Raw genomic sequence first — 19,792 nt, forward strand, 5'->3', positions numbered from 1 at the left:
CAAGACATGGCAGCTTGATCTTGCGGGGCGGCGGAGGGGAAAGAGTGCTCTCTTGGAGACGCCGGCCCGACGATCGGTGGGCAATGATCGCGGGCCAGTCCCCTCCCGAGCACGGCCGTGGTGCTCGATCCCCTCTCCGCCCCCCACAGGCCCCAAACTTACCTTTCGCGCTATGTTCACGCCGGCAGCGACCAGGTGTGGTTGCCGCCGGTGTGAACAGGTCGGGAACGGCAGGCCGCTCGGCCCATCCGGGCCGGAGAATCGCGGGTCGCCGTGATAAACGGCGACCCGCGATTCTTCAAGCGGCGTGTTGCAAAACGCGCCACGCCATTTTGGGGGGGGAAATCGCGGGGGGTGCCAGAGCGGCCCTCCCGCGATTCTCCCACCGGGCCTGGGGAGCGGAGAATCGCGCCCATTGTACGAGAAGGGAGTGCTGATTGGTTGGCAAGTGGAGTATTGAATGATTAAGAAGAGTAAGACTTTATATTAAAGATATGCATGTGACTGCTAGTTCTTGACATTTTAGATGTTGGGTTCCTCTGTATTCTTCTGACTGCTGCCCTATGAAGCATGACTGAAAAAAAATTGACACAAGAATAAATTACAATCTACTATATTACCATAGTATTTCGTCCAGTTAACAATTACAAAACCATGGGCACTCTTGAACCCACGCCACATTTGCTTTTTCAACATCAAATCAAAATGGAAGTAAATCATGCACTCTGTTCTTGTCCGAACCAGTATTCAGGGAGCGGTTACGGTACATCCCACCACGTTGGATCATTGCAGAGAAGGACTGCGATAATGGTTTGTAGACAGAAGGTGCAGTTTCACAAGTCTGGTCGTTGGACCCATATTCTGCAGAGGTGGTTCTGTAGAGTGGATTTTGAGGTTTAACAAATGGAACTGGGGAATATGACGACGTTGGGACCTTCACCATGCAGGAAAAGATAGGGTTTCCAGGATTCATACAGGAAGGCCACTGCTTCTCCTTGGTCTCTACCTTCGCAGCAACGGCAGGGATGGGATCATTTTCACTCCTTTCCTTCTTATGCTCACCCTTTGGAGCAAAAGATTGATTATAATCGTCACTCACCAAGTCTTTACACTCATCCTTTTGGGCGATGGATAATTTGAGATCATTGCACATACTGTCTTCACGTTGCTTTACGGTAAAGGAGGGATTATAATAATCGCGCACTTCATCTGCATGGGCTAAATCAAGTTTATCGCACACAATATCTTTAGATTCAACCTTAGAAGCAAAGGATGGTTTGAGATCATCACAGATTGAGTCCTCAACCTTCTCAGCGAGTGAAGCAAAATCATCATCACACGTTATGGAGTCAACCTTTGAAGCACAGGGCAGTTTGAGATGATCGCAAACCGATTCTTTAAAGTGAACCTTTCGAGCGAGGGATGATAAAGTGATATCATTTTGGGGTTCAACCTTTGGAGCAAAGGATGAAGCCTGATCATCACACGTTGGGTCTTTAAATTGAAACTTTCGAGCAGTCGCTGGAATGGGATAACGGCTCATGGTCCCTTTAAATAGGTCGGCCGGCTCTTTCCAGGTGGAACTGTCACCTTTCTGGGACGTTCACCGATTTCTCCAGCTCCCTTCGACCAACCATCAGCCTGATAATGCCAATGCAACAGTGCGCACAGACCTGGATGTATCCAATGAGGTCAGCTGCCCCCCCCCCCCCCCCCGGCGCGTCGCTCTCGCTCTCTCGTTGCCATGGATCCATTGTTCGGCTCGAGCTGTTTGTTGTGGCAGCGGTGCCTTGGTAACGGCGGCTGATTGGCCGGTTGGGATGACGCGTGCCGTTTGCGAGGGGGGCCTCTGGGAGTTGTAGTCCGCGTGACGCGGCGGTTAGCGGGGCGGGACGGGGACTGCAGGTCCCACAATGCCGCGCGTCCCGTGCGCACGCCTGCGTGCTGGGTGAAGGCGAGAGGGGGCGGGGGCTGCGCCTGTGCTTCGCTCCGCAGCATCACTGCTCGTCAGTCAAAACATCACAAGAGGCCGCGGCTGGAGGCGGTTGTTTTTTGACCAGCCAACAGTGTTAGTTATCGCCGGGTGAAGGGGCGACAGGTAAGGCCGGGCTCGGGGTGCGAATGCGCGGGGGGGGCTGTTTCCGGGGAGGGAGAGTGCTGACGGACGGTGGGACGCGGCCGGCTGGGCCCGAGCCGTCTGATCTGAAGGGCCGCGTCTGACAGCGGCCGGGGCGGAGGGAGGGCCTCGACTTCTGTATCGGGGATGGAGCCGGCGATTAATTTGCCCCAAGTGACCTACTTCCCTGTCACAGTGTCCCCTCCCCACCCCCAATGCTAAAGAGAGCGATGCTGAAGTCTGGCACGTTAATTAATTTTTTTGCACAGGTGGAGGCGTCGAAACAACCGCACCGCTTGTTTATTTTGGTCTAACAGCGCGCTCACTTCCTTTTGGCTTCATATCGAGCAGCTCGGGTTTGATACGCAGATCACAGCTGATCGCAAGATCTGATTGTACTGATGTAACTTCCACTTTCACACCACACCCCCCCCCCCCCCCCCGTCATCTGTTGACATAATGCACACTCCATCCCATAAGGTAGATATAGCGAGAGATGATGAAATCAACCTTGAGCTCCTTCCTCAAAAATACCCTTTGAACGCAGTCAGCTGGGACGAGGACCATTATTGACATTTTCTTTTGTGCTACCGTCCAGGGGTTTTGTACAACAAATATGAGCAGCACCTTCCATCCACAATTTCTGTGGAAAGCGATGTGAATATTCCTTAGACATGCAATTTTCAGCAACCCCCAATTAATCATTTCTTCATCAATAATTATTACAGGAGGGTGGAAAAAAACACTGGCTACAGGGAAGCTTTACACTCAATAATATAACTGCCAGAAGAAATCGAGGTCCTAATTTCAGAATGGATGTCAAACTGATGTACAAATTCAACTCGTTTGTCTCCAACATTGTTATGGATTTTTAATATGCAGCTAATTTATAGAGCAAATAACATTCCTAATAATCCTAGACATTCTCTGCTGTTATTAACCTACCATGGACTCCAATAGAAATAGTAAGCTTTTAAAGGGCACAATGTGACTATCTTGGTGAACAAGGGTCTCTATTTCGGAGTCCTTTTTATGCTTGAGCATATGAAACCTTTTTTTCTTGGGTCTTAGGGGGTCCCCCTTCTCTTCCCTCCCCCACTTGTTTCCTGGTTTCTGCCTGGCATTTTTCCTCAGCATAACTGAAATTGACAGCTCAACAAAGTGGAAGATTATCATAGCATTGTTACATCACAGGAGGAGGTTATTTGGGCCCGCGAGAAGGCACTCCGTGGTATGGGTGGGGAGACGATGCATTATTTCAGTAATTATTTTGCTTTTATTCAAATATAAGATTTGGAGAAGGCCATTTGGTCACTTCAGGCTTGGCTTCTAGTCTTATTGCTTCATCTAAACAACTGTACTTGTTTTTCTTTTAGATTATTGACTTTGGTTGCTTTTCTGGGAACTTATTTTGCTGGTTTATTTTTCTTTATATAAAATTAAGTTGCTTGACTGCTGTTTGCTCCACATTTCTGCATTGTTAACTTGTGTCTCCTTTGCAATGGTGAATTATTTGCCTTGATCATCTTAGATAATCTCTTTCATGATTTATTATTGTGAATTTAATCTTTAGATTTCTGTCTGGTTTGTGAGTAATGGCTATTATAAAATTTATTGGCATGATAAAATTACTGAAACTAAGGCAGAGTATTAGCATATTTAAATTGATCCTGAATTTCAACTTCCCCAATATGAACTGGGATAGTCAAAGTGTGACGGGCAGAATTCTTAAAAAGCATTCAGGAGAGCTTTTTATGCCAGTATATCAAAAGTCCTACAAGAGAGGGGCAGTGCTTGGCCTAGTTTTAGGGAATTAAGCGAGGCAATTGGTAGAAGTTTCAGTGGGAGAGCATTTTGGTTACAGTGACCATAACTCATTGGATTTAAGGTAGTTATCGAAATGGACAAAAATAGACCGGAAACAAAGGTTCTGAATTGGGGGAAGGCCAGTTTAATAGGATAAGGCAGGATCTGGCCAAAGTTGACTGGAAGCAACTACTTGTAGGAAAATCTATGGTAGGAAAATCTATGTTAGAACAGTGGGATTCAAGAAACTTTCGGTGACGGCGGGCGGGAGGCAGTCCCACACTGGAGGGCTCCCGTTCGGGAAAGGAATTTTCGGGGTCTTAATGCCCAGTCCCAGGGGCAACGGAGGTTGCAAAGCAGTAAGAAGGCACAGTGAGGTGAAATGTCCAAGTTGGGAAAAAACAGCTGTGAAAAAAGTGGTTAATGAAAGTCCTTCAGGGAGTGGAAAGGTCAGCGCGGGGACTGCAAGGAAAGTGGAGGCTGGGGCACCAGGGAGGCCGCATTGCTCATGGCAGAAGAAATGACCACGGTGATGGCTGTGGAACTTGGAAAAACAGTTCACAAAGCACATGGAAGTGATGACGAAGGAGATGGGTGCGGTATTGAAAGTGCTGATGGAGGAGGCGATTGCCCCGGTGAGGTCGGCAGTATCGAGCGCAAGGTTGGAGGTGCGACAGCAAGGTGAGACACTGAAGGAAGTGGAAGAACAGTGATCAACTCACCTCGATGGGGAAGGAGTTGCGGAGGGTGATAGAGACCAACAAGGTTCTGTGAGCCAAAATGGAAGACCTGGAAAACAGATCCAGGCGCGAGAATCTGAGGATTGTGGGTCTGCCCGAAGAGTATTTTGCCACGATGTTGGCAAAGCTATTTGGGGAGGGGGACGATCCCTCCCGATATGAACTGGATCGGGCTCATCGGTCGTAGAGGCCTATACCAAAGGCGAGTGAGCCGCCAAGAGTAGTGCCTCTGTGTTTCCACAGGTATAGCGTGAAGGAGAAGATCCTTATCTGGGCAAAGCAGAAGCGGGTGGTGAAGTGGGCTGGAGCTTGTGTACACATATACCAGGGCTTTGCGGTTGAGCTGGCGAGGAGGCGGGCTGTTTCTGGGTGAAGAAGGCACTGTACATCAGCAAGGTGCAATGCGGCATAGTATATCCAGCTTAGTTGACGGTGACCTACAAATCTAAGGACTTTTATTTTGGGCTGGTGGAAGCAGCGGAGGAGTTTGCGAAGGCAGAAGGACTGTGGCAGAATTGAGAAATGGTTGTGTACCGATGTAGCCTCATGTAACTTTAGCTTTTCACTGTGTGTATGTACTAAATGAGTCAACGCTGTATATATTTGGACAAGGGAAGAGATAGGACTTTCATTTGCAATGATGGTTCTTTGGGGCTTGGGTGTGTATGCGGGGGTTGTGTGTTTTCCTGGGACCGGGGAAGGAAACCCGGGCGGGGGTCTCCACGCTGGCTGGTTTAAACTGGCCAGTGAACGGAAGCGAGGTGGGGGGAGGGGCTGCGGCCATCGGAGCCTGGTAGAACAGGTTCCAGTGAGTCTAACCGGGATGAAAAGTTTGGGGAAGGAACCAAGGTTGGGGGGAAGAGTTTACAAGAGGAAATGGAGGAGTCTGGCGGTGTCTGCAATTCATGGGTGTCATTCACGGTACTCTTTCGATGATTGGATGGCGTTGAATATTAGGGGGAGGGGTTGGGGGGTGGACTTTGTCATGGTGACCATAGGCGATTCCTGATTCCTTTTTTCCCCCACCTTGGCAGGGTTTATTTTATTTGATGCTTATATTGTTAGGTGGGCTGCTGTTTGGGGCGGTTGGAGGATGGGATCGTTGTTGTTGATAAGGGGATTGACATTGTATTTGTTACCGTTTACTGTTTGTTGGTGTGGTGTAAACTCTGAAGAAAATGGAGAATTAAAATATTTTTTTAAAAAAAGAACAGTGGAGTTGAAGCCATTTCAGTTTCCGACTTCTGTTTGCAAGTTATTTTCGAGTGTGTTTTCTGCCAAGCTAAAGGGAAACCCAGCCACTTCGCTGTGAGTTTTTTGTGATAATCTTTGGTTCCCTCAAATCAGAATGAGCTATTTTTTTGAGCATTCCTGTCGTGTTGTGTGTAAACCAGAAGGAAAAGTAAATTGGCCTTTTTTTCCTTTTTTTTTTAAAACCCCCAGAAGAACGGGTTGACAGCTAATATCAGGATGTGTTCCTACAATTCACCTAGAGGTGTTGCAGTAATTATGTGGTTCCTGAATGAGTAACTGTTAGATTAGTGACCCCTTCATGTGTAGGGACGTACTGCCTCTCTCAGAACCTGGCTATCTCTTAGTTATGGTAGTCTCTTGCCGGCACTTTAAAGCTGAGGTGCAGCTACACTTTTGTACTTGCATGTGCACAACTGTGGGTTTGCACCTTGCAGATTTAAACAAAATTTGTAGATCTCAGTTTCATAATACTTCGATTTACCCGGGGTAACAATTGGCTTTTCTTTTGAAGCAACTTGCTAATCTTCTCAGGGTGTCAGTGTGCAATTTCCCTTCTCTGGTGCAGGCTGAGAATGCTAGCCGAAGGCTGCCTCTCCCCTAAAAGTAGGGAGCAAAGTAGCAATAATGTACCGAGATCACCAGGGTGCATATTTGGTACTAAGTTCTCCAGCAGAACACAACGCGGCCAGTGTTGCTGGTCTGATGGCACACTTTAGGTCCAGCTTACTTTCAAAGTGGATGTTCATGCATTAGGTACCTTCTTTTGTCATTTTGTTCAAACCATCAATGTTCCAATGCCATTTTCCTTGTCTGCTATTGACCCCTGCCCTGTTGACATAGTAATGAAGGATTTGAGAAACAGGCCTATTTTCACTGCTCACACCTGTTCAAGTCTTCCATGTTGATGCAATACAAAGAACAAGCAGTTTCCATGTAAGACCCATTGGCCTTAATTCTGAATGGAGATATGCAAATGTATAGGAGATATGGATGACACTGGAATTTTATAAATCCAAAATAAAAAAATTGAATAACTAGTAAAAAAAAAAAGAACAGTGGGATTCAGTCAAAAAGGAAATGGAGAGTACAGGGCCAACATGTTCCTGTAAAGGTGAAGGGTGGGAGAAACAAGTCCAGATAACCCTGGGTGTCAAGGGATATCTAGCGTTGGATAAGGAAGAAAAAGGGGAGGCTTAAGGCAGATACCGAGGACTCAAAACAGCAGAAGACCTAGAGGAGAATGGAAAGTGGCAGGGGGTTACTTGAAAGGAAAATGAGGAGGACAAAGATGGGACAAGAAAAAGCACTGGTGGATAAAATAAAGGAAATTCCGAAGGTGGTTCATAAGTACATTAAGAGTAAGAGGATGACCAGGAAAGAATAGACGCCATTAAGGACCAATGTGGGCAGCGTGGTAGTGCAGTGGATTAGCCCTGCTGCCTCATGGCGCCAAGGTCCCAGGTTCGATCCTGGCTCTGGGTCACTGTCCGTGTGGGGTTGCACGTTCTCCCTGTGTTTGCATGGGTTTCGCCCCCACAACCCAAAGATGTGCAGGGTACATACATTGGCCACATTAAATTGCCCCTTAATTGGAAAAAACAAATTGGGAACTCTAAAATTTATAAAAGAAAAAAAAAAATTAAGGACCAATGTTGCTGTGTGTGTGGAGCCAGAAAACATGGGTGAGGTTTTTGCATCTGTGTTCACTATGGAGAAGGATGATGTAGGTATAGAAATCAGGGAGGGAGAGAGAGGGGGGGGGGGGGAGGGAGACGGACTATGATGTACTTGAACAAATTAACATTGAGAGAGGGAGGAGATATTAACGATTTTAGTAAACTTCCCCAGACCCGATTTGATATATCCCGGGTTACTGTGGGAGATGAGAGAGGAGATTGCAAAGCTCTAACATTTTTCAAATCTTCTCTGGCCACAGGAGAGGTGCCAGAGGACTGGAGACCGCTAATGTGATAGCAGTATTCAAGAAAGGTGCTAGAGATGAACCAGGAAAATACATGCCAGTGAGTCTAACTTCAGTGAAAGGGAAACAATTGGAAATAATTCTGACGGACACAACTGATCTCCAATTGGGGAGGCAAGGTTTACTCAAGGATAGTCAGCATAGCTTTGTCAAACAGAGGGCAAATTTGATTGAATTTTTCAAGGATGTGACTAGGTGTGTAGGTGAGGGTAGTGCAGTTAATGTAATCTCCATGAACTTCAGTAAGGCTTTTGTCAAAGCCATGGGCGTCTGATTGGTCAAGAAGGTAACCAAGGGCATGGGTTGGGTCACTGTCGATGTGGAGTTTGCACAGTCTCCCCATGTCTGCATGGATCTTCTCTCTTAACCCCCATCCCCACCCAACGATGTGCAGGATGGATGGATTGGCCGCACTAAATCCCCCTTAATTGGTTGGGAAAAAAAAAGAATTGGGTACTTTAAATTAAAGAGTCCTTGGGATCCAGGGAAATTTGGCAAATTGGATCCAAAATTTGCATGGTGACAGGAGGCAGAGGGCATTGGCCAAAGGTTGTTTTTATAACTGGAAGCCTGTGTCCAGTGGTGTACCACAGTGCTTGGTGCTGGGTCCCTTCCTGTTCATAGTGAACATTAATTATCTTGATATGAATGTAGGAAGTATGATCAGTAAATACACAAATTACACAAAAATTGGTAGATAGTGAGGATGAAAACCTTAGATTACAGGACAATATTGATAGACTGGTTAGATGGGTAGAAGAGTGGCAAATGGAATTTAACCCTGAAAAGTTTGAGGTAATGCATTTTGAGAGGACGAAAAAACAAGGGAATATATATTGAATGGTAGAACCCTAGGAATTATGGAGGATCAGATGGACCTTGGGTGTGCATGTCCATAGATCCCTGAAGACAGTGGGAAAGGTAGATAAGGAGTTTAAGAAGACTTGGTTGGCATGGTGGTGCAGTGGTTAGCACTGCTGCCTATGGCGCTGGGGACCTGGGTTCGATCCCAGCCCCGGGTCACTGACTGAGTGGAATTTGCACATTCTCCCCATGTCTGCATGGGTTTCGCTCCCATAACTCAAAAATGTGCAGGTTGGTGGATTGGCCACATTAAATTGCCTCTTAATTGAATAAAAAAATAATTAGGTACTCAAAATGTATTTAAAAAGATGGTTATGAAGGCATATGGGATACTTGCCTTTATTGGCGTGTTATAGAATATAATGATGTGGAGATGCCGGCGTTGGACTGGGGTGAGCACAGTAAGAAGTCTTACAACACCAGGTTAAAGTCCAACAGGTTTGTTTCAAACACGAGCTTTCGGAGCACGGCTCCTTCTTCAGGTGAATGGAAAGGCTTGTTCCAGAAATGTTTATATAGACACAGTCAGAGATGCCCCGGAATGCGAGCACCTGCAGGCAATCAAATCATCAAAGATGCAGAGAGAGAGGTAACTCCAGGTTAAAGAGGTGTGAATTGTCCCAAGCCAGTTCAGTCGGTAGGCCTCTGCAAGTCCAGGCTTGTTGGTGGGGGCCGAATGTAATGTGACATGAATCCCAGATCCCGGTTGAGTCCGCATTCATGCGTGCGGAACTTAGCTATAAGTTTTTGCTCAGCAATTTTGCGTTGTCGCGTCTCCTGAAGGCCTCCTTGTAGAATGCTGACCCGGAGATCAGAGGCTGAATCAGAATATAAGAGCAGGGAGAGTATGATGGAGCTGTATAAAATGCTGGTTGGGTCCTAGCTGGAGTACTTATGTGTAGTTCTGTTTGCCACATTATAGGAAGGAAGTGATTGCACTAGAGCAGGGGTGGGCAAACTTTTCCGTGCAAGGGCCACATTCAGAAATTCACAATTTTAAAGGGCCGCATAGTATATTAATTAATAGTCCCGGTTGTAACCAATTAGCGTGCGGCATATACCTCAGCGCTTCCCCCGGCGGCATTCTGCCTTTAGCCCTCTTTTTCAAAAATGGCGCTTCACCCGGTTATGATTCTGGGCGCCTCATATAGAACATAGAACAGTACAGCACAGAACAGGCCCTTCGGCCCTCGATGTTGTGCCGAGCAATGATCACCCTACTCAAGTCAACGTATCCACCCTATACCAGTAACCCAACAGCCCCCCCCCCCCCCCCCCCCCCCCCCATTAACCTTATTAAAAAAATATTAAAATTTTTTTTAAAATGATCTTGGTGGGCCGCATAAAGACCTTTGGCAGGCCGTAGTTTGCCCACCCCTGCACTAGAGAGAGTGCAGAGGACATTCACCAGGATGTTGTTGCCTGGGCTGGAGTGTTTCAGTTATCAAAATAGACTGCAGTTGTTTTCCTTGGTGCAGAGAAAGCTGAGGGGGACCTTATTGAGGTGTAAAAAATTATGAGGGACATATAGGGGTGGATGGGACCCCTTAGTGGAGGGGTCAGTAATCTAGCGGGCCTAGATTTAAGGTAAGGGGCAGGAGGTTTAGAGGGGCTGTGAGGCAAAATCTTTTTACCCCGCGCTGGTTGGAACTCTGCCTGAAAGGCTGGTAGAGGTGGGAACCATAACAACATTAGTGTTTCGATGAGCACTTGATGCAATATCCCGTAGCCTGGTATGATGGGATTAGAGTGGGTGGGTGCTTGTTGGCCAGTGCAGACATGATGGGTAGAAGTGCCTCTTTCTGTGCTGTAAAACTGACCTGAAACTATGAAGCTTTGAAGCAGACTTTAAATAAAACAGTGACTTTTCATTTCATCTCATTTTGTTCCTCTTCTGTCTTTCATTTTGTTCTTTCTGTCCTTTATTTTTGTTTGTATTTTTGCTGAGGGTTTGATTTTATTCGTACAATTTATTTATATAAAGTGCTTAGTTTACCGTTAATCTTCCTGCTTGCATTGTAGATTTTGGTGGTGGGAGCAATATATTTTTGTTTAAAAAGCAGGGCTATTCATTGGCTGGAAACCAGCATTAAAGGCAGGGTTCCACCCATGGAAAATCAAAATTTGTTGACGCAGTGACATCGTGTATGTAAAATGAAACCAGAATTCAAAATATAGTAACTGTAAAACCCCCCCACTTCTGCTTGCAATATTATCTTTTCTGCACATTATTTCCATTCCCTACCCATCGCATGTTTTAAGCTTTAATTTCACTTTTTACTTGTAATTATATCCTTATCTTTTCCACATTTTGTTTTCTTCTTTCTGTTGTCTGTGATCCATTCTGCAGTTGGGAACAACTTTCAAAATGCACTGGGCCCTCAGTCAGAAGTCCAGATTGTCAATGTGTGGCATGCACAAAATTCTGAAGCTGCTGTGTTGTTCGAGTATATAACGTCAATCACTGGAGCTCAACATTGGCAGGATGTGTGATCTCATCGAGATAGAGAGCTCTTGAGAGCAAACGCTAGCATATTTTTGAGTCTAACTAAATTGGTGTTTTAAACAAAATGGTGTTTGTAATTATCTATTTATTTTGCTGCAAAGAATATTTGACAGACACATTAAACATAGTAGTGTAGTAACTTATTTTACAGAACTACACACACAATTTTCCCCGTCCTTCTGTTTGCAATATGAAGCTTGACTTTTAAATCAAAATTCCAAATTTACGTTCACCTCAATTTACAAACACATCAGGCAGTTCTTTTGGCAAATTATAAAATTATTGATTCAAATACTATTTTATAAGACAAAAATTTGAAATAGCTCATTAAATAGTTAAAGTAAATTTTGCCAGTAACATGCATTGTATTTTTATGTAACCAGGAAAACAAATTGAAACTGAGAATGTGTGTACATAGTTATGCAAAAGTAAGTATGTTATATTCAAATTGCAACTCATGGAGTGCCGCAGGGATCGGTGCTGGGGCTGCAATAATTTGCAATACACATTAGTGACTTGGCCGAGGGAAGTGAATGCACTGTTTCCAAGTTTGCAGATGAAAAATAGGTACAGTAAGAAGTCTTACAACACCAGGTTAAAGTCCAACAGGTTTATTTGGAATCACTAGCTTTCGGAGCGGAGCTCCTTCATAAAGTGACTCATTTTATCTGTGGAATTCTGTAAAGCAGAGGGCTGTAGAGGTTGGGCGGGTCAGGTTGTCAAGGCTGCCATAGGCAGATACTTAAGCCCTAAGGGAATCTGGGATTATGGAGATAAAGTGGGAAAGTGGAGTTAAGGATTATCACATTAAACCAGTCATGGTCTCATTGAATGGCAGAACAGACTTGATGGGCCGAATGGCTTACATCTGCTCCTACATCCTCTGGTCTTATTTACCTAAATTACATGGACATATTTCATCAGTTGCAGAATGTGCCTTTTTAGTTTGCATAAATTTTTTCGAAGAGTGATATTGAATGTGTAGTGTTTGCTTGCTAAGATTCAGAATAGAAGATCTTGGTTGATGGCTAGGTACAGTAAGAAGTCTTACAACACCAGGTTAAAGTCCAACAGGCTTGTTTCGAATCACTAGCTTTCAGAGCCCTGCTCCTTCCTCAGGTGAATGAAGTGGTAGGTTCCAGAAAAATTATATAGATTATATAAAAATTATAAAGTCAAAGATGCAAGACGATACTTAGAATGCGAGCCTTCGCAGGTAATTAAGCTTTACAGATCCAGAGAGGGGGTAATTGCAGGTTAAAGAGGTGTGAATTGTCTCAAGCAACTCAGTTGGTAGGATTTTGTAAGCCCAGGCCAGATGGTGGGGGGTGAATGTAATGCAACATGAATCCAAGGTCCCGGTTGAGGCTGTACTCATGTGTGCGTAACTTGGCTATAAGTTTCTGCTCAGTGATTTCTGTGTTGTCGTCTGTCCTGAAGGCTTGCGAAATCCTACCCACTGTCCTGGCTTGAGACAGTTCACACCTCTTTAACCTGTGATTACCCCTCTCGAGATCTGTAAAGACTGACTTACCTGCAAAGGCTCGCATTCAAAGTATTGTCTTGCATCTTTGACTTTGTCTAAATATATTAGATAGATGTTTCTGGAACCTGCCTCTTCATTATTGTGAGGAAGGAGCAGTGCTCCAAAAACTAGTGATTTGAAGCAAACCTGTTGGCCTTTAATCTGGTGTTGTAAGACTTCTTACTGTACTCACCCCAGTCCAATGCTGGCATCTCCACATGATGGATAGGTAGATAGAGAAAGTTAGTCAGTTTTTTTGAATGTTTGAGGAAAGTCGTCAGTTTAAGTATGTGACTGAAAAAATTACACGTGGAATAATGTAGCACCTGGTTATACAGATATGTTGCAATTTTTCGTTGTATTACCTATTTGCCATCCAAATTGAAGATTAGTGAAAGCCATCCAATTCGGTAAAGCTATTAATATGTCACTACCCTGATTTACATCTACCTAATCAGCAATTACAACACTGAAGGAGGCTGTTTTAACCCATTGAGTTGCTGACACATTCTTAATTGGACATCTCTCCAGTCATCCTAATATTCCTAACTATTTTATATTAAGAAGTCTTAGAACACCAGGTTAAAGTCCAACAGGTTTGTTTCAAACACGAGCTTTCGGAGCACTGCTCCTTCCTCGGGTGAATGAAGAGTTATGTTCCAGAAACATATATATAGACAAAGTCAAAGATGCCAGACAATGCTTGGAATGCGAGCATTTGCGTGTAATCAAATCTTTACAGATCCAGAGATGGGGGTAATCCCAGGTTAAAGAGGTGTGAATTGTCTCAAACCAGGACAGTTGGTAGGATTTTGCAAGTCCAGGCCAGATGGTGGTGGGGTGAATGTAATGCGACATGAATCCAAGATCCCGGTTGAGTCCGCACTCATGCGTGCGGAACTTGGCTATAAGTTTCTGCTCGGCAATTCTGCGTTGTTGCGTGTCCTGAAGGCCGCCTCTACATGATGACATCAATAAGTTCCATCCCACTATCAGACTCACCATGGACTACTCTCCAAAATCAGTTGCATTCTTGGACATACTCATCTCCATCAAGGACGGTCACTTCAGCACTTCGCTTTACCTCAAGCCCACGGATAACCTCACGATGCTCCACTTCTCCAGCTTCCACCCTAAACACATTAAAGTCATCCCCTATGGACAAGCCCTCCATATACACAGAATCTGCTCAGAGGAGGAGGAGCGTAACAGACATCTACAGATGCTGAAAGATGCCCTCGTATGAACGGGATATGGCGCTCGACTCATTAATCGACAGTTCCAACGTGCCACAGCAAAAAACCGCACCGACCTCCTCAGAAGACAAACACGGGACACAACTGACAGAGTACCCTTCGACATCCAGTACTTTCCCGCAGCGGAGAAACTACGACATCTTCTTCGCAGCCTTCAACACATCATCGATGAAGATGAACAGCTTGCCAAGGTCATCCCCACACCCCCAGTACTTGCCTTCAAACAACCGCGCAACCTCAAACAAACCATTGTTTGCAGCAAACTACCCAGCCTTCAGAACAGCGACCACAACACCACACAACCCTGCCATGGCAATCTCTGCAAGATGTGCCAGATCATCGACATGGATACCACCATTACATGTAAGAACACCACCCACCAGGTATGCGGTACATACTCGTGTGACTCGGCCAATGTTGTCTACCTCATACGCTGCAGGAAAGGATGTCCTGAAGCGTGGTACATTAGCGAGACCATGCAGACGCTGTGACAACGAATGAACGGGCATCGCGCGACAATCAGCAGGCAGGAATGTTCCCTTCCAGTTGGGGAACACTTCAGCAGTCAAGGGCATTCAGCCTCTGATCTCCGGGTAAGCGTTCTCCAAGGCAGCCTTCAGGACACATGAAGGAGCAGTGCTCCGAAAGCTCGTGTTTGAAACAAACCTGTTGGACTTTAACCTGGTGTTGTAAGACTTCTTACTGTGCTCACCCCAGTCCAATGCCGGCATCTCCACATCATAACTATTATATGACAACTGGATTGATGGAAGTTTAGGGCTTGAGGGTTCGGTCATATCTGTCAGCTTGTGGGCTGCAACTTGGTTTGGGTCTTTCATGTACTCACATGTCCATGTTTACTCTGATTGCTCACACCTTTTGCTTGGAGGACAAAAGCCCTATTTGGAATAAAGTTCATATAGCCATACACATCAAGATGGATCCTGTCCTTCGTCAAGACCATTTAAATTTGAACTGACACTTCAGTGGGCTGTGGTGTGGACTTGTATCAACATTGAGCTCCAATAGGGCAGCACAATGGTGCAGTGGTTAGCTCTGCTGTCTCAGTGCTGAGGATCTGGGTTTGATCCAAGCCCTGGGTTCAATATGTGGAGTTTGCACATCCATTTATAGATTTAGTAGCAGAATTAGGCCATTCGGCCCATCAAGTCTTCTCCGCCATTCAACCATGGCTGATGTTACTCATCTGCTACCTACAATGTTATAGACCAAGAGCTGGATTGTGAAGTCAGCCAGAGCATCTCTTCCGTAGCACACATGATCTAGGAGTGGGAGTAGGCAATTTACTCTCCCGAGCCTAACATCCTCAATGTGATCATGGCTGATCCCGTCCTGCCCGTTCTCCATAACCCTTCAACCTATTACCCATTAAAAATCTCTCTAACTCCTCAAATTTGCTCTCTGCACTCTGGATTAGCGAATTCCACAGATTCACAATCCTTCGCACAACATCGTGGACCGAAGGGCCTGTACTGTGCTGTACAGTTCTATGTTCGGCAGAAGTAGTTTTTCCTCAAATCTGTTTTACACTTGCTACCTCTTATTCTAAGGTTATGACCTCTCATTTTAGAATGCCCCACAAGAGGATGAATCAGCTCCATGTCTACTTACCTTTTTTAGCATCTTGTATACCTCAATTAGATCTTCCCTCATTCTTCTAAACCGAAGAGAATACAGCCCTAAACTGTTCAATCTCTCTTCATACAACAAACCCCATATCTCTGGAATCAAACCAGTGAACCTCCTCCGAATTGCCTCAAATGCCACTATATCTTTCCTCAAATAAGGGGACCAAAACTGCACAGTATTCCAGGTGCAGTCTTACCAATGCCTTGTATAGTTGCAACAACACTTGCAATTATACTCAATTCCTTTTGCTATAAATGCCAACATTCCATTTGCTTTTCTTATTATCTGCTGCACCTGCATGCTCGCTTTCTGTGACTCATGCACAAGGATACCCAGATCTCTCTGCATCAGAGCACCCCAAATCTCTCCCCCCCCCCCCCCCCCCCCCATTTAGATAATAAGCTGCTTTTCCATTTTTCTGACCAAAATGCATGACCTCACACTTATCCATGTAAACTCCATCTGCCACAATTTGGCCCACTCTCCTAACCTACCTATATCCATTTGTATGGTTGTTGTTTCCTCATTGCAACTTACTGTCCCACCTATTTTTGTGTCCCCTGCAAATTTGGCTTTAGGACTTTCAATCCATGTATCCAAGTCATTAATATAGATTGTAAATAGCTGGGGCCCTAGGACCAAACCCTGTGGCACCCCACTAGTTACATCTTGACATCCAGAAAAATACCTATTTATATGTCTCCTGTCTGTCAGCCAGTCTTCTATCCAAGCTAATAAATTACCCATAATCCCATGTGATCTCACCTTGTGGATTACCTTCAGTGTGGTACCTTATCAAATTCCTTCCCGAAGTTCAGATATACTACATCTACAGGATCCCCATTATCCACTTTGCTTGTTACATCTTCCAAGAACTCGAGCAAATTAGTCAAACATGACTTCCCCTTCATAAAACTCTGCGGACTCTGATGGATAGTGCTTTGGCGTTCCAAATGTCCTGATATTATGTCTTTGATAATTGATTCTAACAACAGATGTTAAACTAACTGGTATGTAATTTCCCACATTCTGTCTGCCTTCGTCCCTTTTTGAATAAGGGCGTTACGTTAGCATTTTCCCAATCCACTGGAACCTTTCCCATGTCCGTGGAATTTTCGAATAGAAAGTACCCAATTCATTTTTTTCCAATTAAGGGGCAATTTAACGTGGCCAATCCACCTAACCTGCACATCTTTTGGGGTGTGGGGGCGAAACCCACGTAAACACGGGGAGAATGTGCAAACTGCACATGGACAGTGACCCAGAGCCGGGATCGAACCTGGGACTTCGGCGCCGTGAAGCAGCAGGGCTAACCCACTGTGCCACCGTGCTGCCCTGGAATATCATACCCAATGGATCCACTCTCTCTACTGCCACTTACTTTAACACCCTAGGATGTAGGCCATCAGGCCTGGAAACTTGTCTGCCCTCCATCCCAAGAGTTTGTTGAGTACTGTTTCCCTGTTGATGCTGATTGTTCCAAGTTCCACCCCTTTATTACCTCTGAATTGCCCGTTCCTATAGGAATGGTACTAGTGTTCTCTACCATGAAAACTGAGGCAAAGTATTGATTTAGATCTCTGCCATTTCTGTGTTCCCCACTATTAACTTACCAGTTTCATCTTCCGAGAGACCAACATTCACCGTAGCAACTCTCTTCCCTTTTGTGTACCTAAAGAAGCTTTTGCAATCGATTTTGATATTCTGTGCTAGTTTTTTTTTTGTAATTTACCTTAGCTTTTAAAAAAAATAAATTTAGAGTACCCAATTATTTTTTCCAATTAAGGGGCCAATCTACCTATCCTGCACATCTTTGGGTTGTGGGGGGGAAAACCCACACAGACACGGGGAGAATGTGCAAACTCCACACGGACAGTGACCCAGGATTCGAACCTGGGTCCTCAGTGCCATAGGCAGCAATGCTAACCACTGTGCCACCGTGCTGCCCTTACCTTAGCTTTTTAAGTTACTTTTTTAGTATCCCGTTGTTTATGTTTGTAGATTTCTCAATCTTCCAGTCTGTCACTGGCCTTTACAATAAGATATACCTTTGCTTTTGTCTTTATAATGTCCTTGACCTCCTTGCTGAGCCATGGATGTTTTTTTTACCCCTCTTCCCATCTTTCTTCCTCACTGGGATATGTTTAGTTGTGAGGAATTGAGTATCTCCTTAAATAACTGCCACTGCTCATCAGCTGTCCTACCGTTTAGCCTTCCTGCCCAGTCTACACGGGCCAAATCTGACCTCAAGCCGATGTAATTTCCTTTGTTTAATTCCAGAGCACTATTGTGGGACTTCACTTTCTCGCCCCAAATTGAATCTTGAATTCTACAATACTATTGTCACTACTCCCCGGTGGATCCTTAACTATGAGGTCATTAATTAATCCCTCCTCATTACACAATACCAAATCCGGAGTAGCCTGCTCACTGGTTAGTTCCCCAACATACTGTTCCAGGAAACATTCTCTAATGCATTCAATTAACTCTGCCTCCAGGCTACCGTTGCCAATTTGATTCCTCCAGTCTACGTGCAAATTGAAATCGCCCATTATTATTGTCGTACCTTTCTTGCAAGCTTCCAGTATTTCTTGGTTTATACTGTGTCCCACTGTAGAACTACTGTTTGGGGACCTATAGATTACTCCTGCCAAGGACTTCTTCCCTTTGTTATTTCTTTTTACCCAGGCTGATTCCACATCTTTATGTCCAGTGCTTATGTCATTTCTCATTACAGCACTGATCCCTTTCCTCACCAGCAGGGCTACGCCACCTCCTTTTCTTTTCACTCTATCTTCCCGAAATACTGTGTACCAGTGGATATTCAATTCCCAGACCTGGTCTCCCTGTAACCATGTTTCAGTAATCCCCACCAAGTCATAACCTCTTGTTTCTATTTGCGCCGTTAGCTCATTACATTTGTTGCAAATCCTTCTTGCATTTGGATACAAAGCTTTTAAATTTGTTAAAAAATGTTAGATTTCCCTATTCTTCTGTAATTCTTTAGCGCTTAAAGAGGGGGCCTGTTCTGTCCCTCACTTTTATTTTCTGGCAACCGTCCACTACGTTGCTAACCTGCACCCTTACCTCCATTAAATTGGGGTTCTAGTTTCCCCTACAACAAACCCTCCCATTACCTTTTAAAGCCCTATCTACAGCCCTAGTTACACGATTCTCTAGGACTCTGGTCCCAGCATGACTCAGTTGAACACTATCCCCCCCAGCACTGGTGCCAACGTCCCATGAACTCAAACCCATTTCTCCCAGACCAATCTTTGAGCCACACGTTTACCTCCTTAACCTTATTGACTCTGTGCCAATTAGCTCATGGCTCAGATAGCAATCCAAAGATTATTACGTTTTGATTCTGCTTTTTGATTTAGCTCCCAGCTGTTCATATCTGCATAGCAGAACCTCTGTCCCTGTTCGACCTATTGCGTTGGTACCAATGTGGATCACGACAACTGGATCTTTACCCTCCCACTCTAAGTTCCTCTGCAGCCCAGGTGAGATATCCTGAACCCGAGCACCAGATAGGCAACAAAACCTTCGGAATTCTCAATCCTGGTCACAAAACAGTGTCAATGCCTCTAACTATACTATTCCCAATTATGACTAAGTTTCTATGTCTACATTTCTTTTCTCTCCCCCACTTTAACAGCTCCCTGTACCACAGTACTGTGGTAAGTTTGCTCATCCTCCCTGCAGTCGCTGTTCCTGTCCACACAGAGAGCAAGAATCTCTAACATGTTGGACAGGTTCAGGGACTGAGGCTCTTGCAACCCCTACCTCCTGGATCCCTCTACTTGCCGCACCCTCCTGTCCCTGACCACTGGCCAAATTCAAGGTATTTAACCTAAGGGGTGTGACTGCCTCCTGGAACACTGTCCAGTTAGCTCTTCCCCCTCCCTGCTGTGTTGCAGCATCCGAAGTTCAGAATCCAGCTCATGAACTCTGAGCTGGAGTTTCTCAAGCAACCAACACTTGCTACAGTCGTGGTTACTGGGAACCACAGCTACCACATCATTCCTGGACAAGACATTGCCTGACCTTCCATCTCTATTTTATTTAATTCGTTTAGTTTTTAATTTGGT

The 19,792-nt window shown here is 45.1% G+C and overlaps 2 protein-coding genes across 12 annotated transcripts in view; one reads left to right on the forward strand and one right to left on the reverse strand.

Moving 5' to 3' along the window:
- Nucleotides 1-597: 597 nt before the first annotated feature.
- LOC119974164 lies at nucleotides 598-1,690 on the reverse strand. The gene has a single exon (XM_038812872.1). The coding sequence runs from the start codon at nucleotides 1,541-1,543 to the stop codon at nucleotides 701-703; it is 843 nt and encodes a 280-aa protein (XP_038668800.1). The 5' UTR covers nucleotides 1,544-1,690; the 3' UTR covers nucleotides 598-700.
- A 235-nt stretch (nucleotides 1,691-1,925) lies between these two features.
- Nucleotides 1,926-19,792, forward strand: part of ccpg1 (cell cycle progression 1) — a 73,035-nt gene continuing 55,168 nt past the window's right edge. For 3 of the 11 annotated variants that reach the window (XM_038813671.1, XM_038813678.1, XM_038813679.1), the window contains exon 1: nucleotides 7,875-7,937. In XM_038813671.1, coding sequence (XP_038669599.1) covers nucleotides 7,915-7,937 — 23 coding nt within the window. In that variant the 5' untranslated portion in view covers nucleotides 7,875-7,914. Of the gene's footprint in view, nucleotides 2,099-7,848; nucleotides 7,938-19,792 lie in introns of those variants that run through there. The other 8 variants (XM_038813675.1, XM_038813673.1, XM_038813677.1 and 5 more) reach the window with 6 other exon arrangements.

Source organism: Scyliorhinus canicula, chromosome 12 (genome assembly GCF_902713615.1).
Source record: "Scyliorhinus canicula chromosome 12, sScyCan1.1, whole genome shotgun sequence".
NCBI classification, from domain to species: Eukaryota; Metazoa; Chordata; class Chondrichthyes; order Carcharhiniformes; family Scyliorhinidae; genus Scyliorhinus; species Scyliorhinus canicula.

Excerpts from the sequence above, each read along its gene's own strand:
- LOC119974164 (XM_038812872.1), bottom strand. The coding sequence starts at position 1,543 with ATGAGCCGTTATCCCATTCCAGCGACTGCTCGAAAGTTTCAATTTAAA.